The sequence below is a fragment of the Citrus sinensis genome, chromosome 3, assembly GCF_022201045.2.
Source record: "Citrus sinensis cultivar Valencia sweet orange chromosome 3, DVS_A1.0, whole genome shotgun sequence".
NCBI classification, from domain to species: domain Eukaryota; kingdom Viridiplantae; phylum Streptophyta; class Magnoliopsida; order Sapindales; family Rutaceae; genus Citrus; species Citrus sinensis.
This window is the reverse complement of record NC_068558.1, coordinates 41,622,721-41,642,805: the sequence shown is the minus strand read 5'-3', so window position 1 is coordinate 41,642,805 and position 20,085 is coordinate 41,622,721. Positions and strand designations below refer to the sequence as shown.

At 36.7% G+C, this 20,085-nt stretch overlaps 2 protein-coding genes across 6 annotated transcripts; both read right to left on the bottom strand.

Annotated features, from left to right (window-relative positions):
* Positions 1 to 311: 311 nt before the first annotated feature.
* LOC102614167 (chromatin modification-related protein EAF1 B-like) lies at positions 312 to 14,803 on the bottom strand. Of its 2 annotated transcripts, none has more exons than XM_006479210.4 (23): positions 14,373 to 14,803; positions 12,829 to 13,030; positions 12,678 to 12,732; positions 12,455 to 12,552; positions 10,868 to 12,353; positions 10,597 to 10,716; positions 10,178 to 10,435; positions 9,179 to 9,370; positions 8,006 to 8,086; positions 7,626 to 7,683; positions 7,039 to 7,550; positions 6,866 to 6,919; positions 6,362 to 6,419; positions 6,067 to 6,263; positions 5,912 to 5,965; positions 5,705 to 5,785; positions 5,337 to 5,474; positions 5,088 to 5,204; positions 3,863 to 3,963; positions 3,502 to 3,708; positions 3,039 to 3,411; positions 976 to 2,736; positions 312 to 861 (listed from the first exon to the last, which is right to left on the bottom strand). In XM_006479210.4, exons 2-22 carry the CDS (start codon positions 12,969 to 12,971, stop codon positions 1,060 to 1,062), a joined length of 6,060 nt encoding a protein of 2,019 aa, XP_006479273.2. In that variant the 5' UTR covers positions 12,972 to 13,030; positions 14,373 to 14,803; the 3' UTR covers positions 312 to 861; positions 976 to 1,059. The 2 variants fall into 2 exon arrangements, with proteins under 2 accessions (XP_006479273.2, XP_006479271.2); XM_006479208.4 differs by having other exon boundaries at positions 976 to 2,787; positions 14,373 to 14,800.
* Positions 14,804 to 16,793: 1,990 nt separating this feature from the next.
* LOC102613671 (pentatricopeptide repeat-containing protein At5g48730, chloroplastic) lies at positions 16,794 to 19,515 on the bottom strand. 4 transcript variants are annotated; one of them, XM_025099012.2, is made up of 4 exons: positions 18,888 to 19,515; positions 17,960 to 18,366; positions 17,067 to 17,796; positions 16,794 to 16,894 (listed from the first exon to the last, which is right to left on the bottom strand). In XM_025099012.2, the coding sequence occupies exons 1-3, from the start codon at positions 19,320 to 19,322 to the stop codon at positions 17,085 to 17,087; spliced, it is 1,554 nt and encodes a 517-aa protein (XP_024954780.2). In that variant the 5' UTR covers positions 19,323 to 19,515; the 3' UTR covers positions 16,794 to 16,894; positions 17,067 to 17,084. The 4 variants fall into 4 exon arrangements, with proteins under 4 accessions (XP_024954780.2, XP_015386138.2, XP_006479270.2 ...); XM_015530652.3 differs by having other exon boundaries at positions 16,794 to 16,898; positions 17,044 to 17,796; positions 18,888 to 19,514; XM_006479207.4 differs by having other exon boundaries at positions 16,794 to 16,898; positions 18,888 to 19,514.
* Between the last annotated feature and the right edge of the window lie 570 nt (positions 19,516 to 20,085).

Sequence of the window (20,085 nt, the reverse complement as noted above, 5' to 3'; positions counted from 1 at the left end):
AAAAATAAAAGACTTGAGCATCATTGAATTTGTCAATTTGATGCTCAAAGCACCAGCAAACCATTACTCTGTTACTGTCCATCGTATCTCAAGCTGTCATCTCAAGCGTACCATTTTCCTGTTTCTACTAAAGAAGACTTCTGTCTGTAGCCATGATCACGTCAGTAGCAACCTTTAATGATACCGATCGACTTGCAATTAATTAGAGGTAAAAATAATCCACGGTTCAAACTTGTAATCAAACAAAAAAGATGTTTTGGTTGGAGAAGATATATCCACAGGCCATTTAATATGTACAGCAAGAAGATGGATCAGCTATCAAGGCTCATTGCATTACGGAAATTGGGATGCTGTCAAATTACAATGAAGGCAGGCACCCATGGCATTGACAGATACTGATCATTCTAACACTACCATTGACCAGTGTATGTACTGGAGAGACCTTGTATACACAAAATTTCCAGACGGCATTTTGCCCCATAACAATGATTGCTACCCACTAATCTAAAAGGGTAAATATTACATCAACTAATCTACTAGGGCAAAAAAAGGAATAGGACCCAGACCCAAATGGGAAAATGAAGGGAGCTAAGAAGGGGGGGGGGGGATGTGGAGAAAGTACAAGAGAAGGAAGACGAGACCCCTGTACACATAACTCTATATCCATCTCTATCTTCCCTAACCTCTAAACAAGTGGTAATATACATGGATCCCAAAAATCAAAACCGAAAAAAAGAAAAAAAAAAAGCCAAAATGGATTGGCCTGTTAATGTCTCCTCTACACAATTTTTAACAGAACCTGCAGAAGACGATCTCCTTCTTGTCCATTTTGCATTGCCCTAATAAAATAACCAGCTTCATCTGCACAAAACAAACTAGTTAGCTAATTTCTCCATGTAACAAATCAAAAGTAGACCTCCATATGTCAGAATATACATGAAGGTTGCTAAAATGTTAAAAATGATCCTTCGTTACCTATACACTGCTGTTTCAAGCGCATGCAAACCCAACCCTAGCAGCACTGGCTGCTCTCAGAACCGCTCAAATCACCAGATTGCTCTATTCCAATTTAGCATTAGTGGGTCTGATATACAAACTGCCTTGAGCTGCTTGCAGATGCTGCGTTTGCGGATGAGACTGCTGCTGCAGTGGCAACTGCTGTTGATCTTGCTGCAGAACTTTTAGATCTTGTGGCTGGCAGTGTTTTTGAGATGCAGGTGATGGTGTAGGGGGCTGTTGTAACTGCGACTGCTGCTGCCATGGAGACCCAACATTATGCCCATGAGGTGGCAAGCTACCTGATAACTGTCTCTGACCTAACCCTTGACTAACAGAAGTTGCTGCATCACTCCCACCGGAGCTTGTAAGAGGTGGGCTTCCAATTGAACCCACTTGATTGGCCTTATTTGGTAGAGCAGAATCATATACTGGCTCTGATGCTTTCCATTGCTGAGCAACAACAGAAGAAGCTGGTCCAACACTGCTGGAGTCGATACAGACCTGAGACAATGCCATAGTTGCACTAGCACCCATCAGAGAAGTATTGCTCGCAGGCTCGTCTGCTTGAGTTTGATCAGTTTGAGACTTGTTAGCCATGTCAGAATTCAGTTGACGATTTTGTTGAAGGATTCTCTGAGCAGCTGGTTGAGTTTTATTAACCTGCTTTTGGTGTGGTTGGGGTTGAAGTTGCAGATGCTGGTGGTTTGAAGCCATAATTGCAGGCAAAACAGCTTGATGCGTAGCTGATGGTGAATGTCCAGAGGACACTGATGGAACATGGCCTTGAGTGCTATTATCAGAATGAGAAGGGACATGCTGAAGTTGCTTTGATGAAGGAGGGGTTGCCCCAGAAAATAATTTTTGCTGTGGCTGTGAGTGATTAGTGGATTGAGAAGGAGCTAAGGGTTTAGATGGTTGAACTGGGCTTAAGCTGGAGCCAGAATATAAACCTTGTCCCTGCATTAAATGCATGATCTGCTCCCCTTTCTCAGCAGTTTGGTTACCTGGAGCCACATTGAGACCATTTAGATGGTCAACATTAGGGTTTTGATGCAGCACCATATTCCCTCTTCCAATTCCCTTTAAAAGTTTGGCCTGCTGTTGAGATTGCGCATGCTGCCGCGGTTGAGGGTGGTTCCTTCCGGATTGTTGGAACTGCTGCTGCTGTGGCTGTCGTTGCCTTTGCTTCCCCACCTGATTGTTCAGCCCACTTGCACCAGATTGAGAATTACGGCTGAGTCCATGAGAAGGTAAGTGGTGTTTCTGCTGGTGCTGCAAAGCTGTAGGAGTCATTGAGGAAGATGTAGTTAGGGGAGGCATAGATACTGGCTGAGATGAAGTTTGTGATTGAATCTGGGTATTATTTTGCAGAGAAGATGATATGGGAAGTTGAGGCTGTGGTTGGACATGTGGCATCAAAGTGCCAGATCCAGTAAACTGTTGTGGGTGCTGCTGTTGTTGCTGTTGCTGCTGCAAATATCGCTGCTGCTGCATTTGTCTATCCTTAGCAATGCGAATTGCATATGCTTGCTGCTGTGATCCTGTAGCATGATTTGGGCCCTGAAGCTGAGGATGATGGTTGCTCAGACCATGGGACTGCTGCGGAGACATTTGATGTGGCTGCTGGGGATGGCCTGGATACGTCTGAACAGGTGGAGGGGTAGTTTGATTAGAGAAAGGAGAACTCAATCCATTGAAAGCAGGAATTCCTTGACCATTCCCTTGTGTGACCTGCATCTGGAGCTCTGGTACCATTAATTGCCTTTGATGATCTGGATTATGGCCAGGCTATGACACAAATAAACACTATTATCATTTGATTTAAATATACTAATGTCTTACCAATAGTTACAACAAAAACAAGGAAATTCTAAAGCAGCAGAGCAACATCAGGGACAATTTGAAAGATCCATATTTAAAGGTGGAGAGCTCTATTATATACTAATAAGACTCACTCCTCATTCACTCGTTATTGTAGAACAAATAAACACAAAAAATAGCAAAAAAGCAACGGAAACAATTTAAGACTAGCTACTTACCCGCATCATATGCATCCCCTCCCGAGGTCTCAACATCGAGTTTCCTTGACCAGGACCGGCTCCTGAGTGCATATTTACAGGGCTCATCCCCGCCATACTGGAAATCATACTACCAGAATTCAGCATTGGAGATGAAGCCATTCCTTGGTACCCTGGCCTCGACATTGGCATGCTTCTGTTCATAGCACACATCATTCCCATACCACTTCCACCAGGTAGCATACGAACACTGCGTTCAGCTCCAGAGAGCGGCCCAGGGGCAGGCAAGTTGGACTGTTGAATGTTCCTACCTGATAACATTTGATTGTACTGTTGCATTCTTTGTTGCTCATCAACTGGCAGATTTGCCCTGGGAGCATTGTATCTACCATCCCTGACAACAAACAAAATAACCAGCAAACCAATAATAAAGAATTAGAATGTGATAACAGATTCACAATTAAGCAATATGCTAGCTTACTACCTGATAGATTGATTGAGTGGACCAGATGGTGATGACAAATTACTGCCAAGAACTATACCAGAAGATCCATGCAGTGGAGAATTAGGCCCAGAAGTATGAAGCATAGCTCCTTGGTTGGATATTCCTAAACCACTTGCATGAGAACTCTGAAAACCCAGTGAGACAGCATCTGGGCTTGATGCAGTCACATCACAGAGATCAAGAGGCCTTCATCCAGGATATGAAAAATAAAATTAATGAGACTGATGCATGATAAGATAAATGATGGGTACCCCTGGGGTCGATAAAATTAAACTCATAAATGAAAAAGGAGAGAAGAAAAAAGGATTGATGATTATGTATGAGAGACATCAAGACTTACGTTAGAATGCATCCATTCAGGTTATTTGGGCACACTTGAGAAAGAGCAATAACATGAGAATTATGAACTGGTACAACTTGCCTTAGATCATGGGTTTCATTCTTCACGTGATAAACAACAGAGAAAATATTAGTCAGGAAAAGATTTAAAGAAGAGCAATGAACTAAAACAAAGATGCTTTCTAGTTCCATATAACAAATAGAAATATTCCCGTTGAGTGATCACCTACACATAATATCATGTTTATCCATCGTTTATGATCCCCTAAAGCCATCTACATAAAAGTGGCAGGAACCCGTATGCATCATTTTTAAGCAAGCTTCAGTGCTCTTCCATTTTTATTTTAGAGGAAGCCACCCGAAATTTTTTTATGACAAATTTAGGCATACTGGGTTTAGGAAACCACTCTTTTTCTTCCCTTTTATTTTATATTTTCCTTCAGGAAACCTGAAGAGATACTAGGTTGAGAGATAAACATTGGACGAGAAAGGCAAACTAATTTAAACATGAATGATGCCCCTAACTTGCAAACCGACTTTAAGTAGTTTGTATGTAACATCACCACAAACGCAAATGGACAAAAAGCTTGGACTTCTTATTGCACATACATGCGAGAACACACACACCCTTAAACGAGCTTTTAACAAAATATTTTAAATTTCAAAAGCCCAACCCAGTGTCATGGACATATGAAGTCTACAAGAGCTTCCCAAAATTATTAAAAATACATCATTTCGTTTCATTCTAGCGCAGGAATAACCAGTTCTTTACTAAAATATAAACCTCAGTATTAGGCAGATTCTTCATATGTTTTTGCATATGAATTTCATGGTCCTATAACTAATTAAACGATTCAATGTACATAAAAACAAGCTTTAACAAGAACAGAGAACGAAAACATTCCTCAGGGCAACAAGTTAAAAAATTTCAATGAGTTAAATGAAACCAATGTAGAAATCACTTCAAGAATCAATATGATATAGTGTGAAGGTTAACTTTAGAAAATTTCCTGAGATTTAAATTGAATCTACATATTTCAATAAAACATGAATATATACAAAAAGTTGGTCTGAGAAGAAAATGAAATCAAAATATTTTTCTCCAGTCATAACATGTATGTATCAAGAATAAGAACTCTCCTAAAGGTAAAAAGATTTGGACTTTCAAAAATAGACAAATATAATTAAAGAATCAATTTCATAGTTAACTTCAGATCATGACAAACCTGACACTTCCAATAATGATACTTCTTCCCAATCATAATGATTTTCTCAAAATGAGACTTAACAGTATCCTCTTCCATTGGCCCTTGCAATCGTTGAAACAACTGTCTGGCACTTCCCTGCATCAAATACAGCAAAACATCCAATTAAAAAAATAGACAATTAGTTCAACAGTACAAAAGTCTCAAATGAACACATAAATAAAAGTCACATCTACTTCTACAATGCCAAGTGGCAAAGATGATTCTTGCCTTTGGAATTCCAGGCAATGTAGATGGATAAGACTGAGAAGATCCAGAATCTTCAGCACTATCAGCCCCATCTCCAGCACCCCTATCCATTAAAATCTTGTGACGCTCCTTGCATTCTTGAGGCTTGCGGAATATACACTGAACACGTTGTACGAGTCAATGAAACAAATAGATGATGGAAAAGAATATACAGCTGTTTCACCATCTAAATGGAAATACTAACTAGCCCCAAAATGAAAGAACCATTTTTGAAGTTTATAGCAGTATAACCATAACCATACTATTATCTTCTGCAACCCAATATGAATCGGGGGACAATCTGAAAAGAGAGGATAGTGTGAGGAGCATCTTAAAGCACACATGCATACCTTAAACTGAAGGGTACTATTCATGGCATCACTAACAAGCTCCCAGTTTGGGCCCATATCATGTACAAGGACAACAAGTGCCTGATGTTACATGTACATATAGAATTAACAGTTCAGGTACAGCCATACCTCAGGATAAAAGAAATAAACAAATGAAAACACAAAATAAAAGAGAGATGCTCAAGAAAGCCAAGAAGGCAAAACAACCTGGTCTTCAAATAATGACCAAGGACTTCCAGAACCAGGCTGCCCAGCAGACATCTGCAGAGAAGGCTAAATGCTCAAATTCCTAGAATACAATATATCAAAACATGAGGAAACAAGTAGAAGCACATGATTATTCAGCTATTATGAAATAGTACCTTCAGCGATTTGGCTTTCCTCCCCCTATCTCGGCCACCAATCAATTTAATAAATTTAGTTGGGTTGGACATATTACTCATCTGGGAAGCCGCTGGAGAAGGGATGGACCCAGTCAAAGGAGTACTGTTGTCAAAAGTGGCGTCCAATGATTGCTTCATTATCTTTGGCTTCTTCGCATTTTGTTGCCCATATAAGCCTTGACAGAAGACATGAAAAATATAAAAGATGAACTAAAAACTAGCTGTCATATAAAACCAATTATTAAAGCAAGTAAAATATTAAAAAGAGTCTTACCATTGTTTCCATTAGAATCAAAATGATGACTCTCCAATCTCTTTTTAGAATGATCCCTCTACATACACATCAAAGAATTAATGTAACATTTTAGCCAATAACTTCTGGGATACAACATGAGGTAGCAAAAGGATAAATAACCGCCCCTTTCCAACCCATGGGAAAGATGACAACCAGAAAAGGAATATCACACAGGCTTGTAAACATGACAAAAAGAGGATTCTTATGATTTACATCACTGTTCCATAGAAATACATATTAGTGTACTTTTCACCTAATGTTCAGAAAATGAAATAATAAATATAGCGAAGCACTCTATATAGTACTATGATGACTGAAAAAACAAAACCTAAAATGGCTAACAGAGGCAAAAGAGTCATTAGTCAAAACAATCCCATAATGCATCACCAGAAGCCTAACCACTATATAAATTTGTCAAACTGCTTAAAGTCACTCAACAGAAAATAACAAAAAGCACAGAAAAGAAAAGGGAAATTTATTTACCTGTTCACTATAAACAGTAGACTCAATCTGCCAACCCTGCTCAAAAGCAGAACCCTACAACCATATAAAATTAAGGCAACTTAGCCACAAGCAAAGAAATAACTAGATTGTGGTAAAATTAGCCATATTTTCGACAGCAACAAGAAAAGGAAGAAACATGAATTCCAACACACCAGATGCTTTGCTTTCTTCTTCTTCTTCGGTTTTGTTGATGTTTCCGCACAGTCATAAGGTAACTGCTTTTCAAAGTCCCCAGCTGACTCAACCTCCACATTTTTCTGATTCTGAGATCCACCATGCAAAGTACTCTGATCATCCTGAAAAGAACTTGTATCTCCACTTGAACCATCTGTCTTTGCCGGAGCCAGCAAACTCCCAGCAGCTCCAGCACTAAATGGACCTATAATCCGCTGCCTGGAAGCAGTGCGCATGCGCTTTGTGGGAATTGAACCCACATTAAGATTGCCTGGCCTTTTCCCCATCATGGATTGTTGAGACCCAGCTGTGCCATGTCCATAAGGAATATCAGCTCCCACTTCATATGATCTCCCGGTATACTTCATTACATACTTCCTTTTCTTATGTTCAAACTTTGATGACTTGCTACCTTCAAAGGCCCCAGGCAGATAATACGCACTCGTTTCACCCTCGTCCTCATCATAAGCAGTGTCGTGATAACCAAATTCTGTATTTGAATTTAAACTTATTGGCACACAGCTTAAGTTCAATAAAAAATGAACTACCAAAATAAAATCATTACCTGCTGCAGCATCATATACTGATGTGTCCACTTCCTCTTGCACACTACTAGCAGTTTTCTGGGGCAGAAAAGGGAAAACAACATAAGTAAAAATATGCAAGGACTTAAGTAAGTCAATTATGTACTAGTGCCACTTAATTTTAACAACATGACCAGAAAACTGGAAGAATTTAACTAGAGTCCCTCAAATTTTTTTTTTTAAATGGAAGAATAATATTATCATACTATCTGGAATTGAGGAAAAAGAAGTGTAGGCTTATTAGTTGAATTGCTCGAGTTAGTTAGCAGTAAATGCAGTTGGTAGAAAAAAAAGTATGTGTTTGATGACTTTTAGCAGACGGAAAACATGCACACAAGGAATTGTTAGAAGATATGTTTACCTCAGACTGCGCTAAATGAGATTCAATTGACTTTCGGTAAGTTTCCATTGCACCTGAGGAAACGGCATAGAAGAGGCTTTCCTGCAGTTTACAAAAGTAACAGCAAATTATTATCATCATAAATGAATACAGCATATGTAGCCAAGATCATGCAGAGTGGAGAAAAGTAGTCTCTCTCAATCACATCTCCAACTCCATCTTGGGCCCCATGAAATAAAATAGTCATGTTGGTCTAAGCTGAAATCACAACTCCTACTTCTTCCAGAGCATTTCCTCATATAGATTTGAAATTTACCATAAAGAAACCATGATTCCTAACCCCAATTATCTATTAAATATCAAAATAGTTTAGTCCCTCAATATTTGATTCAATCAATGTTTTTAGGTCTTAGGGATAATTTCTTCATTTACCTAATGAACCAGATCAGAAAACATATGGACCCAATCTAAACGCTTGCTTTAAAGTTGAAAAGAAACAGTCATCCAAAATTGCAGTACAACAATGGTAAAACCTTTATTCATAAGCAATTTTGCCAATGAGTTAAGAAAGTAATTGGTTTCTTTCTTTTAGCTAGAATGTGATTGATCTGTTCTATTACACTGATTACACATGATGGAGACAATATCAAACTAGGGATGAAGCCAGAATATAAAATAGAAAAAATAGTGTTGTTGAAAGCTTAAGACCAGAAACAATAAATAAACTTATCATATATAGACAGCTTATGTTATGAGTTACTGGCACTACAACTTAAACATATGACAATTAAAAGGCACTTCTCACTTAAGACTTCAATAAGAAAAAGGGAACAGTATTATTAAATGAAACAGCAGAAACAAGCCAATTTAAAGTGCAGTCAAAATATTTTAAAGTAAACCAACTTTGACATCACCAGACGCTATATTTGGATAAAAGGCTTTTGTAATAGAGTTGTTGAAAGCACCTTCTTTTACGAGGCCTTTCCAAGAGAGGAACATAATGATGCAGAAGGATTTTCGGGCATCATGTAAAAAAAGGCTAAACACAATTGAAGGAAATGAATCTAAAAGGCCTCTCTAAATTAATCGGTCAATCACTTCAACAAGTGATATAAATATAAGAGATCAATGGTGGTCAATAACAATACTAAATAAACTAAACACATGAACAAGATATAAAGATTTGGTCCATACTTCTGTAAGGTGATCATCCCAAGACACCTCCATAATACCGGAATCAGATATTCTATCAGGAGTTGCAGGTGCCTCAGCTTGAAGAGGAAGAACAGGAGAACTGTTGTGTTTCAAAAATCTTACAGCATATCCATGAATGGCAAGTGCAGCATTTTTTCTGGAATATTGTTGCTCCATATTTTTACTTGTCTCCTGCTCAAGACCACAAGACATATTGTCAACATATCTCACATAAATGCAAGACAAGAAATTTGATGTCTATTATAGAAAGTAAAGCATCCAGTTGTAACTATATGGACACCTTAATAAAAAAAAAAGAGCATTTTCAGCAAAGCGCACAACCAGAGGCAAGCACAAAATAAACAGCAACTACTCCAAGAAAAGCTCTAAGCTTCAGGATACGTCATTGGACTAAGAAATTCAGTTGCCAACCAAAACAAAATAAATCTAGGACCTCATGCTACCCAAATTCAGAAATCTATTGGAAACTCCATATGTATATTAAAAGGATAATATATATATATAAACTTAATGGAAGTTGTTTGAGGACAAGTCGTGCCCCCACAACACAATCTAGAAGTTAGAGTTCAACAATCTACCATATTGTCAGAGAATATATTACCTTATGATCCAACCGGTTCCTGCAAGTTATTTCAGTTACAAATTTGACCACAGATCTTAAATGCAATTAGCACACAAATCCAATAGAACACTTTAAAGAACTACAAAAGTACTCTAGATTATCTTGGATACAATCATTAACACTCCAGAAAGTGAATAATTCAAACTCGGAAAACAGCATCATCATGGTAAATCATAAAATAGCAAAAGATGACAGAAAAATAAGAACAGCCACCATTGATGATAAGTGAAAGAGGTAATGATGGACATTAAAAATGAAAATGAGCAAAAATATTATAATCCCCATCCTATGGCAATTGAAGAATTGACTAAAAAAGGGTTCTAGTACATAACCAGCAGCATGTCAAAATTTCCAACCTTGTCCTCAGAAGCTTCAATCACATCATCACTGGTTGATCCAACAAAATCTCGCCTGCTGGTTTTTGGACCAACAGTTGGATTGTCATTATTTAGAAGCACCTCAGCTGAATGCCAAAACTGCATGACAGCCTTTGCCAGGTTTAGAGCTACTTTTTTGAGTTTGTAGCGTTGATTTTGTTCTTCAGATCTCAACCGAGAAGTAAAAGCAACCCGATGACATATTTGAGCAGCAGCAGTCATCTTCCAAAGACGTTCCTTTAAAGAAAATGATAACATAGAGAAAAAAATTACCAACAGACATCAGACATAACATTAACCAATATTATTGAAATACAAATTTACTTAAATATTAATCTAAAATAAACCAAAGGATGTAAAACAATCCAAAAGAAAGGAGGAAATAATCATAATCAGACCTGTGCAAAATCATTTGCCAACCATGCCATTTCCTCAAGGACAAAATCCCAGTGAGATTTCCGCCCAGTTTCAGAGGGCAAGGTACCAACAGACAACTCAGCAATCCTTTTCCGCTTAGCCTGTTTACAATATTATGACATACACCAAAGCCATTCAGTACAAGGAATGATGACAAACCAAAGGTCAAATCAGAAGACCAAAAAAAGGATTCTTTCCTTTCTTTGGCAAGCAAAATTCTGTAGTCATGCTATGGGAAGATAATCTAATTACCTCTATAATCCGTGCCTCTTCGAGGATTGAATCTTCAAGTGCCTTGTCAGCAAACTTTAAGTTGTTAACAGATTCAGTTTGATGATCATTGGCATCGGCAGAATTTCTACCTAACATGGAACTCTCAAGAGGCTCACAAGTTGAGATATCCATCGGGCCCTGAGATCTTCCAGAGAAAAGGTTCTCCTTGTTGCTGTTGGAGTCGTAACTCAACACATCGCTCAAGTTTTTATCAGTTTCTAACATAGTATTGACATTTTGTGGCACTCCCTCAAGATTGGAAGAATAATTCGACTCTTTTTGCAAGTCAGATTTACTTGTATTTATTTCTTCCTCAACTTTGACCATGGAACCATTGTTGCTATGATTTTGATAAGCAGAATTCTCATCCACATTCATGGCAGCACCACAGTCAATCTTGATCCCATTTTCTTCCTTGACCATTTCACCAACTGCTGTGCCTTCCAAATCTGATGTTTGTTCAGTGGCAACTCCATTAGAATCAACATGTTTTGGATTAATGCATGCATCGCTATCATTATTTACATCTACACTTAAACTGTTTTGGGTGCAAGATGACTCCGAATCTAATTTTGTACCAATGGCTGCAGTACTATTTTGACCTTCAGTTGGAATAGATTTCCTATCTCTATCTTGATTATCAAATCCGTTTAGCTGATTAGAACAACTTTCATTCACCGCTTTTTCTATAGCTTCACAAGGAAGACAATCAACTTCTGCTGAAACTGTCTGTTCATTTCCTCCAACAAGATCAGGTTTCACAAAAGCCACATCCGCAGGATTTTGCTGCACATCAACAAGTGCAGATGTTTGCTGGGTATCAACTTGTGCAGATTGATTTTGCTGTCCATCACTCATCCTTTTGGGAACTGTAACATCCAGCTTATCATCAGGCAAACTAACTTTCGGGCTGGTTGTTACTGCCGGAGTCGGCACCCTATCCAACTCCGTATTTATATGTTTATCAGATAGAACAACCTTAGAACCAATATCACCATTTGAGGTTGCTGCCTTTGGATTAGTAACAGAAAGCAAATTCTGCTCCTTTTGGTTGTTTGAATCAGATATTGACCCCTTTGCATCCCATGAACTTCCCCGAACAGTTAGAGAAGTTCCATCCCCGGAACGAGTCTGAACTATGTCATTTGAACCTGATCGAGCAGCATCACGTTTAATTTTAGACCTATTCCTGCGAGCATATGGGCGAAAGATAGCAGAATCTTCTGATTCCTTAGCATTTTGAGACCCATCCATGCGAGAAGACTGTTCTGATGGAACAATATTTTTTCGTTTAACAGGATGTACAGAGGTCCTTTCACGTTCAAGTATCTCATTTTCACCATCAAAAAGTAAAAGGTTATCAGCAGTATTGGGTTCACAAACTGTAGGAACCCCCGGTCTACCACTACTCTCTACAGAATCACCATGGGGTGAAGCAGTCAGTGCAAAACTACCTTTTGCTTCACTGTAAAAGAAATGAAAGTATGCAGGAAGCATTAGACACTTCCCAGTAGACATAATGCACAACTGTTATTCACCAATAAATACCAACCAAGAAGATTTTACCTGGTCACAAAATGTTCTGCCTGCTGATCAGTAAGTGAAGTAGACTGGACACTAACCGATGCGGCGTTTCCAAATTTGAAATCCAAAGGGTTGCCACCCTGCAAGTAAGGAGAAATAATAACAATCATATAATGTTTTTCGCCCCCTCCCTATGGTGGATGCGTATAATTATCAACAACATTAACAATTTGACAATAGTTAGAATAAGATCAAAACACAATACTTTCTCCAGAAACTCTAGTTCTCTTCTCCTCTCCTCACGAACATCATACTCTTGCCTGTTGACAACAAAAGAATAATTTGCTTTAAAAATTGGCAACATGCATTGTCAAAGTAGAAATTACATGGAACAAAAATATGAAAAGCAGTATTACCGTAGCTCTGCCTGAGCCTTTTCAATTGCTGCTCGACGTGGAGAGGTTTTGACACCAATACCAACTCCGCCGTCAACAACCCCTCCCATGGAATCAACCTCAGCATTTACTAGGAGAGCAGTTTCTGGTCCACATCCATGCATCACTACCCTGATACCTACACGCCTACTCTTCCCATCAATTTCCTGAATCTATTAAATTCCTGAAAAGAAAAAAAAACAAACTGTAAGAGATGTCTAACAATGAAGAACAGCATAAACAATGAATAATAACTATAAGCCAGTAATGAAAACAAAATTTTAAGAATCTACAATCACCAATTTTCTTTTTCCTTCAGTGAACTGAAAAGCATGCAGACACGTAAGCACAATAAACTAGACTATCCTCATTCAGGTTCAGATTCAAGATTCAATAAGTTCACATAATAGAGTAGAGGAAATTGACTAAAACACGTTACATCAAGCAATCACTCAAATTTCAGGAAAAGGAAATACATACTATTCAAAGCATTGAAAATGCCTAATACAAGCAGCAGTGGATTACCTATTTTCTGAAATTCCAAGGTACAAACAAAGACACATGGAAACCAACACTAAATATAGCCAATATCCATAAGAAAGAAAAATGTATATCTGGGGAATACAGAATTCACCCTGTACAGAAAATACAAACATCCAGTGATGTCACCTGCTTGTATTCACAGATTGATTAAGAAGAAAACTGCCATGACACATCCATAAAGAAGACAATTAATAATTGACGTAGAAGCCACGCTTTAAAATGAATTATCCTGAAGGCAAGGCAATGTACGTCTCAACTATTTGAAAATTATCCAGTAAAACTTCAAAAGAAAGTGGAAACATCATGCGTGAAGAGTCAAAAATCAAACCTATATTGTCCAATTTCCATAAAAGCCTAACATAAAAGCATGTGTACTAAAACTTGATCATATCAAGATAGTAGCAGCACATTAAAATCTCAAGGTTGTTGCAAGACCACATAAAACTTGATGAACAATCAATGATTACAGCAACAAACAAAATGCTGCAACTAAACATGGAAGTCAAATGCAAAAGTTAAAAGTTCAATCAAGGAAAAGGACTATCCATAATTAATATGAGTATCTAAAGCAATGTCAAATGGATAGCACATAACTGGTTGCACTTCATAGCAAGTACATGTGCATAATAAGTAATAATGCTTGAAAGACACTCGGCACAAATAATTCTCCTCAAATTATCAGGCGTGCACCTTCAAAACATCCACTAAACAGTAAAATCCACTTGTTTACCAAACGGAACACAAACCCCAGTTTCCCAATAAGGAGACCAAATTTTAGCATTAGACTTGGCCTAAACGAAAGCATGCACATAAAACAACTAACATTGAACCAGAGGGCCTCCCCAAACCCTAACACAAACGAATTCACATCTCTAGACCTTCAAAAGAAACCCTAAAGACATTGAATTGACGCAAATGCACAAAATTCCACGTCACCAGATTCTAGGGTTTCGAAAACAACCCAAAATTGGAACAAGAATCACCTGAATTGATAACTGAATAATGAAATTCGTAGCTAGGACACCTGAAACCCCACAGTGGGACTCTCTCCTAGGGTTTTCGAGATGAAGAAACCAAGTGTTTAGGCCCCAATCAACAACGAGAAGAATTTGCCCTAATGCACAAAGCGGGATAGCAAATGTAATCCATGATAAGAAACAGCGTTGTATGCGAGAGTGTGTGTGTAATACAAGTGAATTTTGAAAATTCGTAATTCCAATTTTTCTAATTTCTATTTCGAAATTTCGTTTTGGTTTTTCTTCTCTCTATCTTCTCTCTAGGTATGGCTTTTGTTTTCGAAAATACTATGCTAGGTCTCTCTCCCGGCTCGCTTGCTCGCTCAGCGATTTGGGCTGGGTTCGATTTGGGTTCAACTCGAGAAGAAAGATGAACATGAGGGGCTTTAGACAAATTTAGTCCATTTTGGGATTTTTATTTATTTATTTATTTATTTCTCTTACTGCCTCTCTAGTTTTCTTCTATCTCGATGTGAAATCATTTATAGGCTAAGAGAAACATGAACGGTATAATATAAATTAACAAAATTTCGTAAAATTATATTTAAAAACATTTTAATTAAAAATATTTTTTTTATTGATATAATTTTACAAACAAATAGTTCACTTTTATGTCAAATAGCAAGTATCTTTGCGTGTGCGCGCATGTGTATTATAATGCTAAAGATCAATTTCATAATACTGTACTTTTTAAAATAATTGTTGTTAACTATACTATATAAATAATTAATAATCAACTGTGAAGAAAATTAATTAAATATTTCGTAAAATTTATTTTTGAAAGTGTTGTAAGTTTTAAAAATAGTCATATGTGTTTAGTAAATCTTATTATTAAATTTTTATAAGAATATAAATGATTGAATTGAACATAACGTTAAATAAAATTTATTTACATGTTTATAATAATAATCTCTTTAAAGTTAATAATTTTATTTTCTAATTAATAAAGACATTTTTTTATTTTTGTGATATATATGAAAATATATGTAAAATTATATTAAGTATAAAAGTAATTTTCAAAATCATATTTTGAAAAGTTATTCCTTCTTTACTTTTCAAAATCACTTATAACCCTCAAAAAAAAAAAAAACAATTCCTAACATGTCCTAATATTAGCTTATAAGTTGGGGGCTCAATCGTTAGATTTTTGTCAAAATTCAACTATAGTTTGCTAGAAGTTTTAAACTTAAAGTTTTATTTAGTATTAGAGTATTGTAACTTTTACTTACAATTATTGTGGAAATAAACTGTAACTATAAAATAAAAGTGTGTAATAAATATGAATTATAAATAATTATTTTGACAAAAATAATAAAAATATTATAGGTTTTTCATCATGTAAGAACATAATCAAGTTTAACTTACCTTCTAAATTACAATAGTTAGTATTACCAAATATTTTACCCATCTTAATACCAAATTAATCTTAAATTAGGAGAGATGTGAATAGTATTGTGTCATGTTGAGCCGACCTAATCTTTCTTTTTCTGTTTTTTATATGCACCTAACCCTAAATATTTAAGCTCCTTATTTACCAAATATTAAAATTAACTTTTAACTTTTCAAGTCACCTTTGAACCTTTCAATAGCAATCTCAAATGAGCCATTGTTCAATAAATTTTCCCCACTATTTAACTCGAAAAAATTCTTTATAATGCCAAAATTAACCCTTTTTTTTAATTATCAAAAAATTTAGATAATACCAACTCTTGCCCCCTCTTATTACTCAAACTCAGGTGGCAGCATTAAATCATTGGTAAGATATTCATTTTATAATTTTTATATTTTATTTCTAAATTCATAAATTTGTTTTTCCTAATATTAAAAAATTATCATTTTTAGTAATGATAGAAACACAAACCTCTTCTTGAATAAATTAGTATGATAAAATTCGCTTTGTCAAAAATATTTTTTAAATTTACGGCATTTGGATTTTTTTTTTAAAAAAAGGCATACACACAGTGTTTCATTTCTAGTCTTTTTTTATTTTTCAGACATAAAAGTTTGACCCACAACATCTCCATCAAAAGGTGCATGAATGGTTCCGGGAAAATTGGGGTCAAAACTCAAAACCATCATACACGCTGTCAAATTAGATCTTCCGCGTCCGAGCTATAATATATTATAAAACAAATTAGACAGAATAGCACCAGTACTTAATTAAATTATTCAAATACAATCTATAATTTGAAATCTTTATCAAGTTGGTTTTTCTTGGGTTAAGTATTAGAATTTCAAATCTGGGTCCAGCCGTCCAGCCAGTGACTTGAACAAGCCACCAACTGTTACATGCCGAGGAACTCAGGTGATGATCAATCAGTAGCCATTACATTTACAGGAGGCTGTGCACAATCATGTCCAGGTCACAAAGCCATGAGTTAAGACACATTGAAGCAAAAGCTTGCAAGAAATAATTAATCCGTGTAAGAGCCGCTCTTGTCTATTTCTTCACTTTCGAAAATGACAGAGGAACTGGATTGGGTTTACACCTTCCTATCAGAAAATATAAGTAACAAGGTTACTTGATTGACCCCAAAAAGTGCAACTCATATACAAGACGCAACTTCAATGCTTCTTATAGCATTTTGTTTGTTTATCAATGGTAAGATACAAAAACAAAAAACAAAAAAAAAATTACATGGAATATCAGACATGTTTGACCTGTGAAAGTTCTTTATGTCAGAAATCCGGCCTCTTCATTGCCAAACCAGTCTCATCCATTTTCTCAACAAGGTCTTGAAACTGTTTAGCATGATTCTTCATCCCATTAATTGAATAAGCTCTAACCATGGTTCTATAAGTAACCTTGTCAGGTTTACATCCTCTCTGCTGCATCACTTCAAGGGCCCCCTTCATCTCTGCAAAGCATTTCAGTCTCCCATATGCATCCACCAGACAATTGAAAAATACAGTGTCCAACATTATATCTGAGTTATCAATAAACCGCAGGACACTACCAAGTTTTTCAGGTTTCCCTGCATGCCCGTAAGCCCTAACAAGAGAGCAAAGCGTGACACAGCTTGGTTTAATTCTCTCTGATCGCATTAGCCGAAACAAATACTCCATCTGTTTCAAATCCCCAGCCCTCCCAAATGCATCTATCACGATATTGTAGGTCACAATGGTCCATGAGTAATGGTATTTCTGCATGTATTCCATAACAGCACTCATTTTTTCAAAATGCCCAGCTTTTCCATAGGAATCAAGGAGAATGTTGAAGGTATTAATGCTGGGTTGGATTCCAGCACTCTGAAACTTCTCATAACACTTCTCCATTGTGTCAATCTGCCCACTGTTACCAAAGGCTCTGAGTGTGGAGTTCATTGTCCAAACATCAGGCTCACAATCCTCGCTGAGCATCTTCACAAGCGTCAATTCCATCTCTGCGAACCTTTTAGGAAGAAGAAATGGTGAGTTACTTCTCTCTGATACGATTGCACCATTGTGCTCCATTTAGTTACCAAAATCACAAAAGATAATAGAAAGGTTCTAAGACCAGCTTCTTTCCAGCAACAAGGAAAATAAAAGAATGATAGAGCGGAGGAGGAATATACATTTTTGCTCTTCCGTAGGCATCTATGAGGGTGTTGTACGTGACTGTATTAGGTCTGATTCCCTGAGTTGACATGTCAGAAAGCAAAGCTTGCACTTTGTCAAAGGCAAAAGCCTTAAGGCATGATTTGATGAGGATAGAGTATGTGTTGACATCTGGCTGGCAGTCAGGAGTATTCTTCATATGCTCAAGGAGAGAAAAAGCTTTATCGAAAAGACCACTCCTACCATACGCAGACAATAGAGCAGTAAAGGATTGAGTGTTCGCGTCACATCCTTCATCAACCATTGCTTGAAAGAGCTCATGAGCCTTTTCAGGTTGCTTACATTTTCCGAGCATGACAATTAGTTTGACGTATACAGCAGCGTTGGGCTTGTACCATAGCTGCTCACGTAATAGCTCAAAAACCTGATAATTTAAAAAGATATCACAGCCATAAGCACACACTTAGAAGATGATGAGCAGGGCATTTCGACAGTCATGCAAGAGATCTCAATTCTACATTTAGAAGAATCTGGAAAACCAATCAAAGGAATTATGCTGTTACTAGTAAAGTCCAGTGACTATTCTTGAAAACTTTGGCACGGTAAGTATCATTCTATTCTTGACATGTACTGGTTTTGCCTCTTGTTCCAATCCCCTCTAATTGGCTAATTTCTTAAAAAAAGAAACCTAACAAAAATATGAAAATTTTTCCACATATCATGTACTTTCGCAGGAAAAAGAAGAACAGAGGATGAGTGCAAATCGAGACACAACAACCCAAACTTACCAAACCACTTCACAATAATCAAAATCAAATCACATCTCATCAAAAATTACAGTTAAATTACTTCACAGAAACCAAAAGAAAGCATAGAGGTGAACCCAGTTACCAAAACCAGAAGCGACAGACACTAAAACTATATTTAAAAATTAAGCACGGTGACCTTGAGAGCAGACTCCCAGCGCAGAGCAGTAATTCTTTCATTAAGAGCCTCAAGCACAGTCCTGGGCAACAGCTTCTTGGAATTAACAGGACCTCGCTTCTTCTCAATCACAGCCTTAGTAGCTTCCCTCCGCAGTATAACTGAAATGGCTTTCTTTGAGGCTATCTTTCTATTAACCTCCTCTTTCCTCTCTTTTTCCTCCCTCTCTTTCAGCTTCTCCAAGTCTAGTAGTGTGCCTCTGCTCTGGGGGGTTTTGCCCGCATTGCCACTGTGGTTGTTAGAAGAAATAATATGGTGCGGTCGTTTCCTTGGTTCAATTTCGGGTTTGGATAAAGGTACGGACGTGCTTAAAATGGGTTTTGAGTTTGTTGTGGTGGGACGGCGCTTAATCGCCGGTGGGTATGGATAGCTGGAGCTGGAGAGGGAGGACGACATCTGGAAATTTTTCAGTTTGCTGAATATGGGATGAACTCCTGAGCCATAAAATAAAAAATCTCACTCCTTCAAGTTCTTGATGAGCTTTTTACAGTGTTAAATTTGGGAGGCCTGATTTTGCTTTCTAGGCTTCATGAGAGAAGCTGGGCCTCCTCGCTCTGTATAATGATTGCTTTTTGACACCACACAAAACTTCCTTAACCCCCGCTTTTAATTAAGATTACCGAAATAATCACACGGTTTGATTCATTTCTTTATTTTTTGAATGAACGTTAAATTAAAAACTTAAGTAAATTATTCTATTATCAAATTCTTTACATTCATCTCATTTCATAATTTATATTTGTTTTTAAAAATTTTAATTAATTTTTTTTAAAAATTATAAGATTTTAGAGTCTTGAAGATAAGAATCATAAAATAACAAGAAGAGAAAAAATTAAGATTTTATAATTTTTATATATTTTACAAATAAGAACTTGAAATAAATTTTTTTTGGTGAAATTTTATAGGAAGATGGTTAATTTGTTCATATTTTATAAATCAAATTGAGGATATTTTAGGGAGTAAAATTTAAAATGGGCAATATAAAGGTTTTAAAAGAGTGTTAAAATTTTCACACTTGTTAAAAATCTAAGCATCATATAACCATGCTTATGGATAACCTAATAGATTGGTATGCTTTTCTAAGTTACATTATCTATAACTTACATCAATCTAAAATAACTCAATTACTAGTTGTCAACCAATTAATGGGTTGTGGAAG

Excerpts from the sequence above, each read along its gene's own strand:
- LOC102613671 (XM_025099012.2), bottom strand. The coding sequence starts at position 19,322 with ATGTCGTCCTCCCTCTCCAGCTCCAGCTATCCATACCCACCGGCGATT. Across the intron at positions 18,367-18,887 it reads GCTGGGAGTCTGCTCTCAAG|GTTTTTGAGCTATTACGTGA; the intron begins GTCACCGTGCTT and ends TTAAATTATCAG. Across the intron at positions 17,797-17,959 it reads GCCTACGGAAGAGCAAAAAT|GTTCGCAGAGATGGAATTGA; the intron begins GTATATTCCTCC and ends TCTTCCTAAAAG.
- LOC102614167 (XM_006479208.4), bottom strand. The coding sequence starts at position 12,971 with ATGCATGGATGTGGACCAGAAACTGCTCTCCTAGTAAATGCTGAGGTT. Across the intron at positions 6,920-7,038 it reads AGAAGAAAGCAAAGCATCTG|GGTTCTGCTTTTGAGCAGGG; the intron begins GTGTGTTGGAAT and ends ATATGGTTGTAG. Across the intron at positions 3,709-3,862 it reads CTGAATGGATGCATTCTAAC|GCCTCTTGATCTCTGTGATG; the intron begins GTAAGTCTTGAT and ends TCCTGGATGAAG.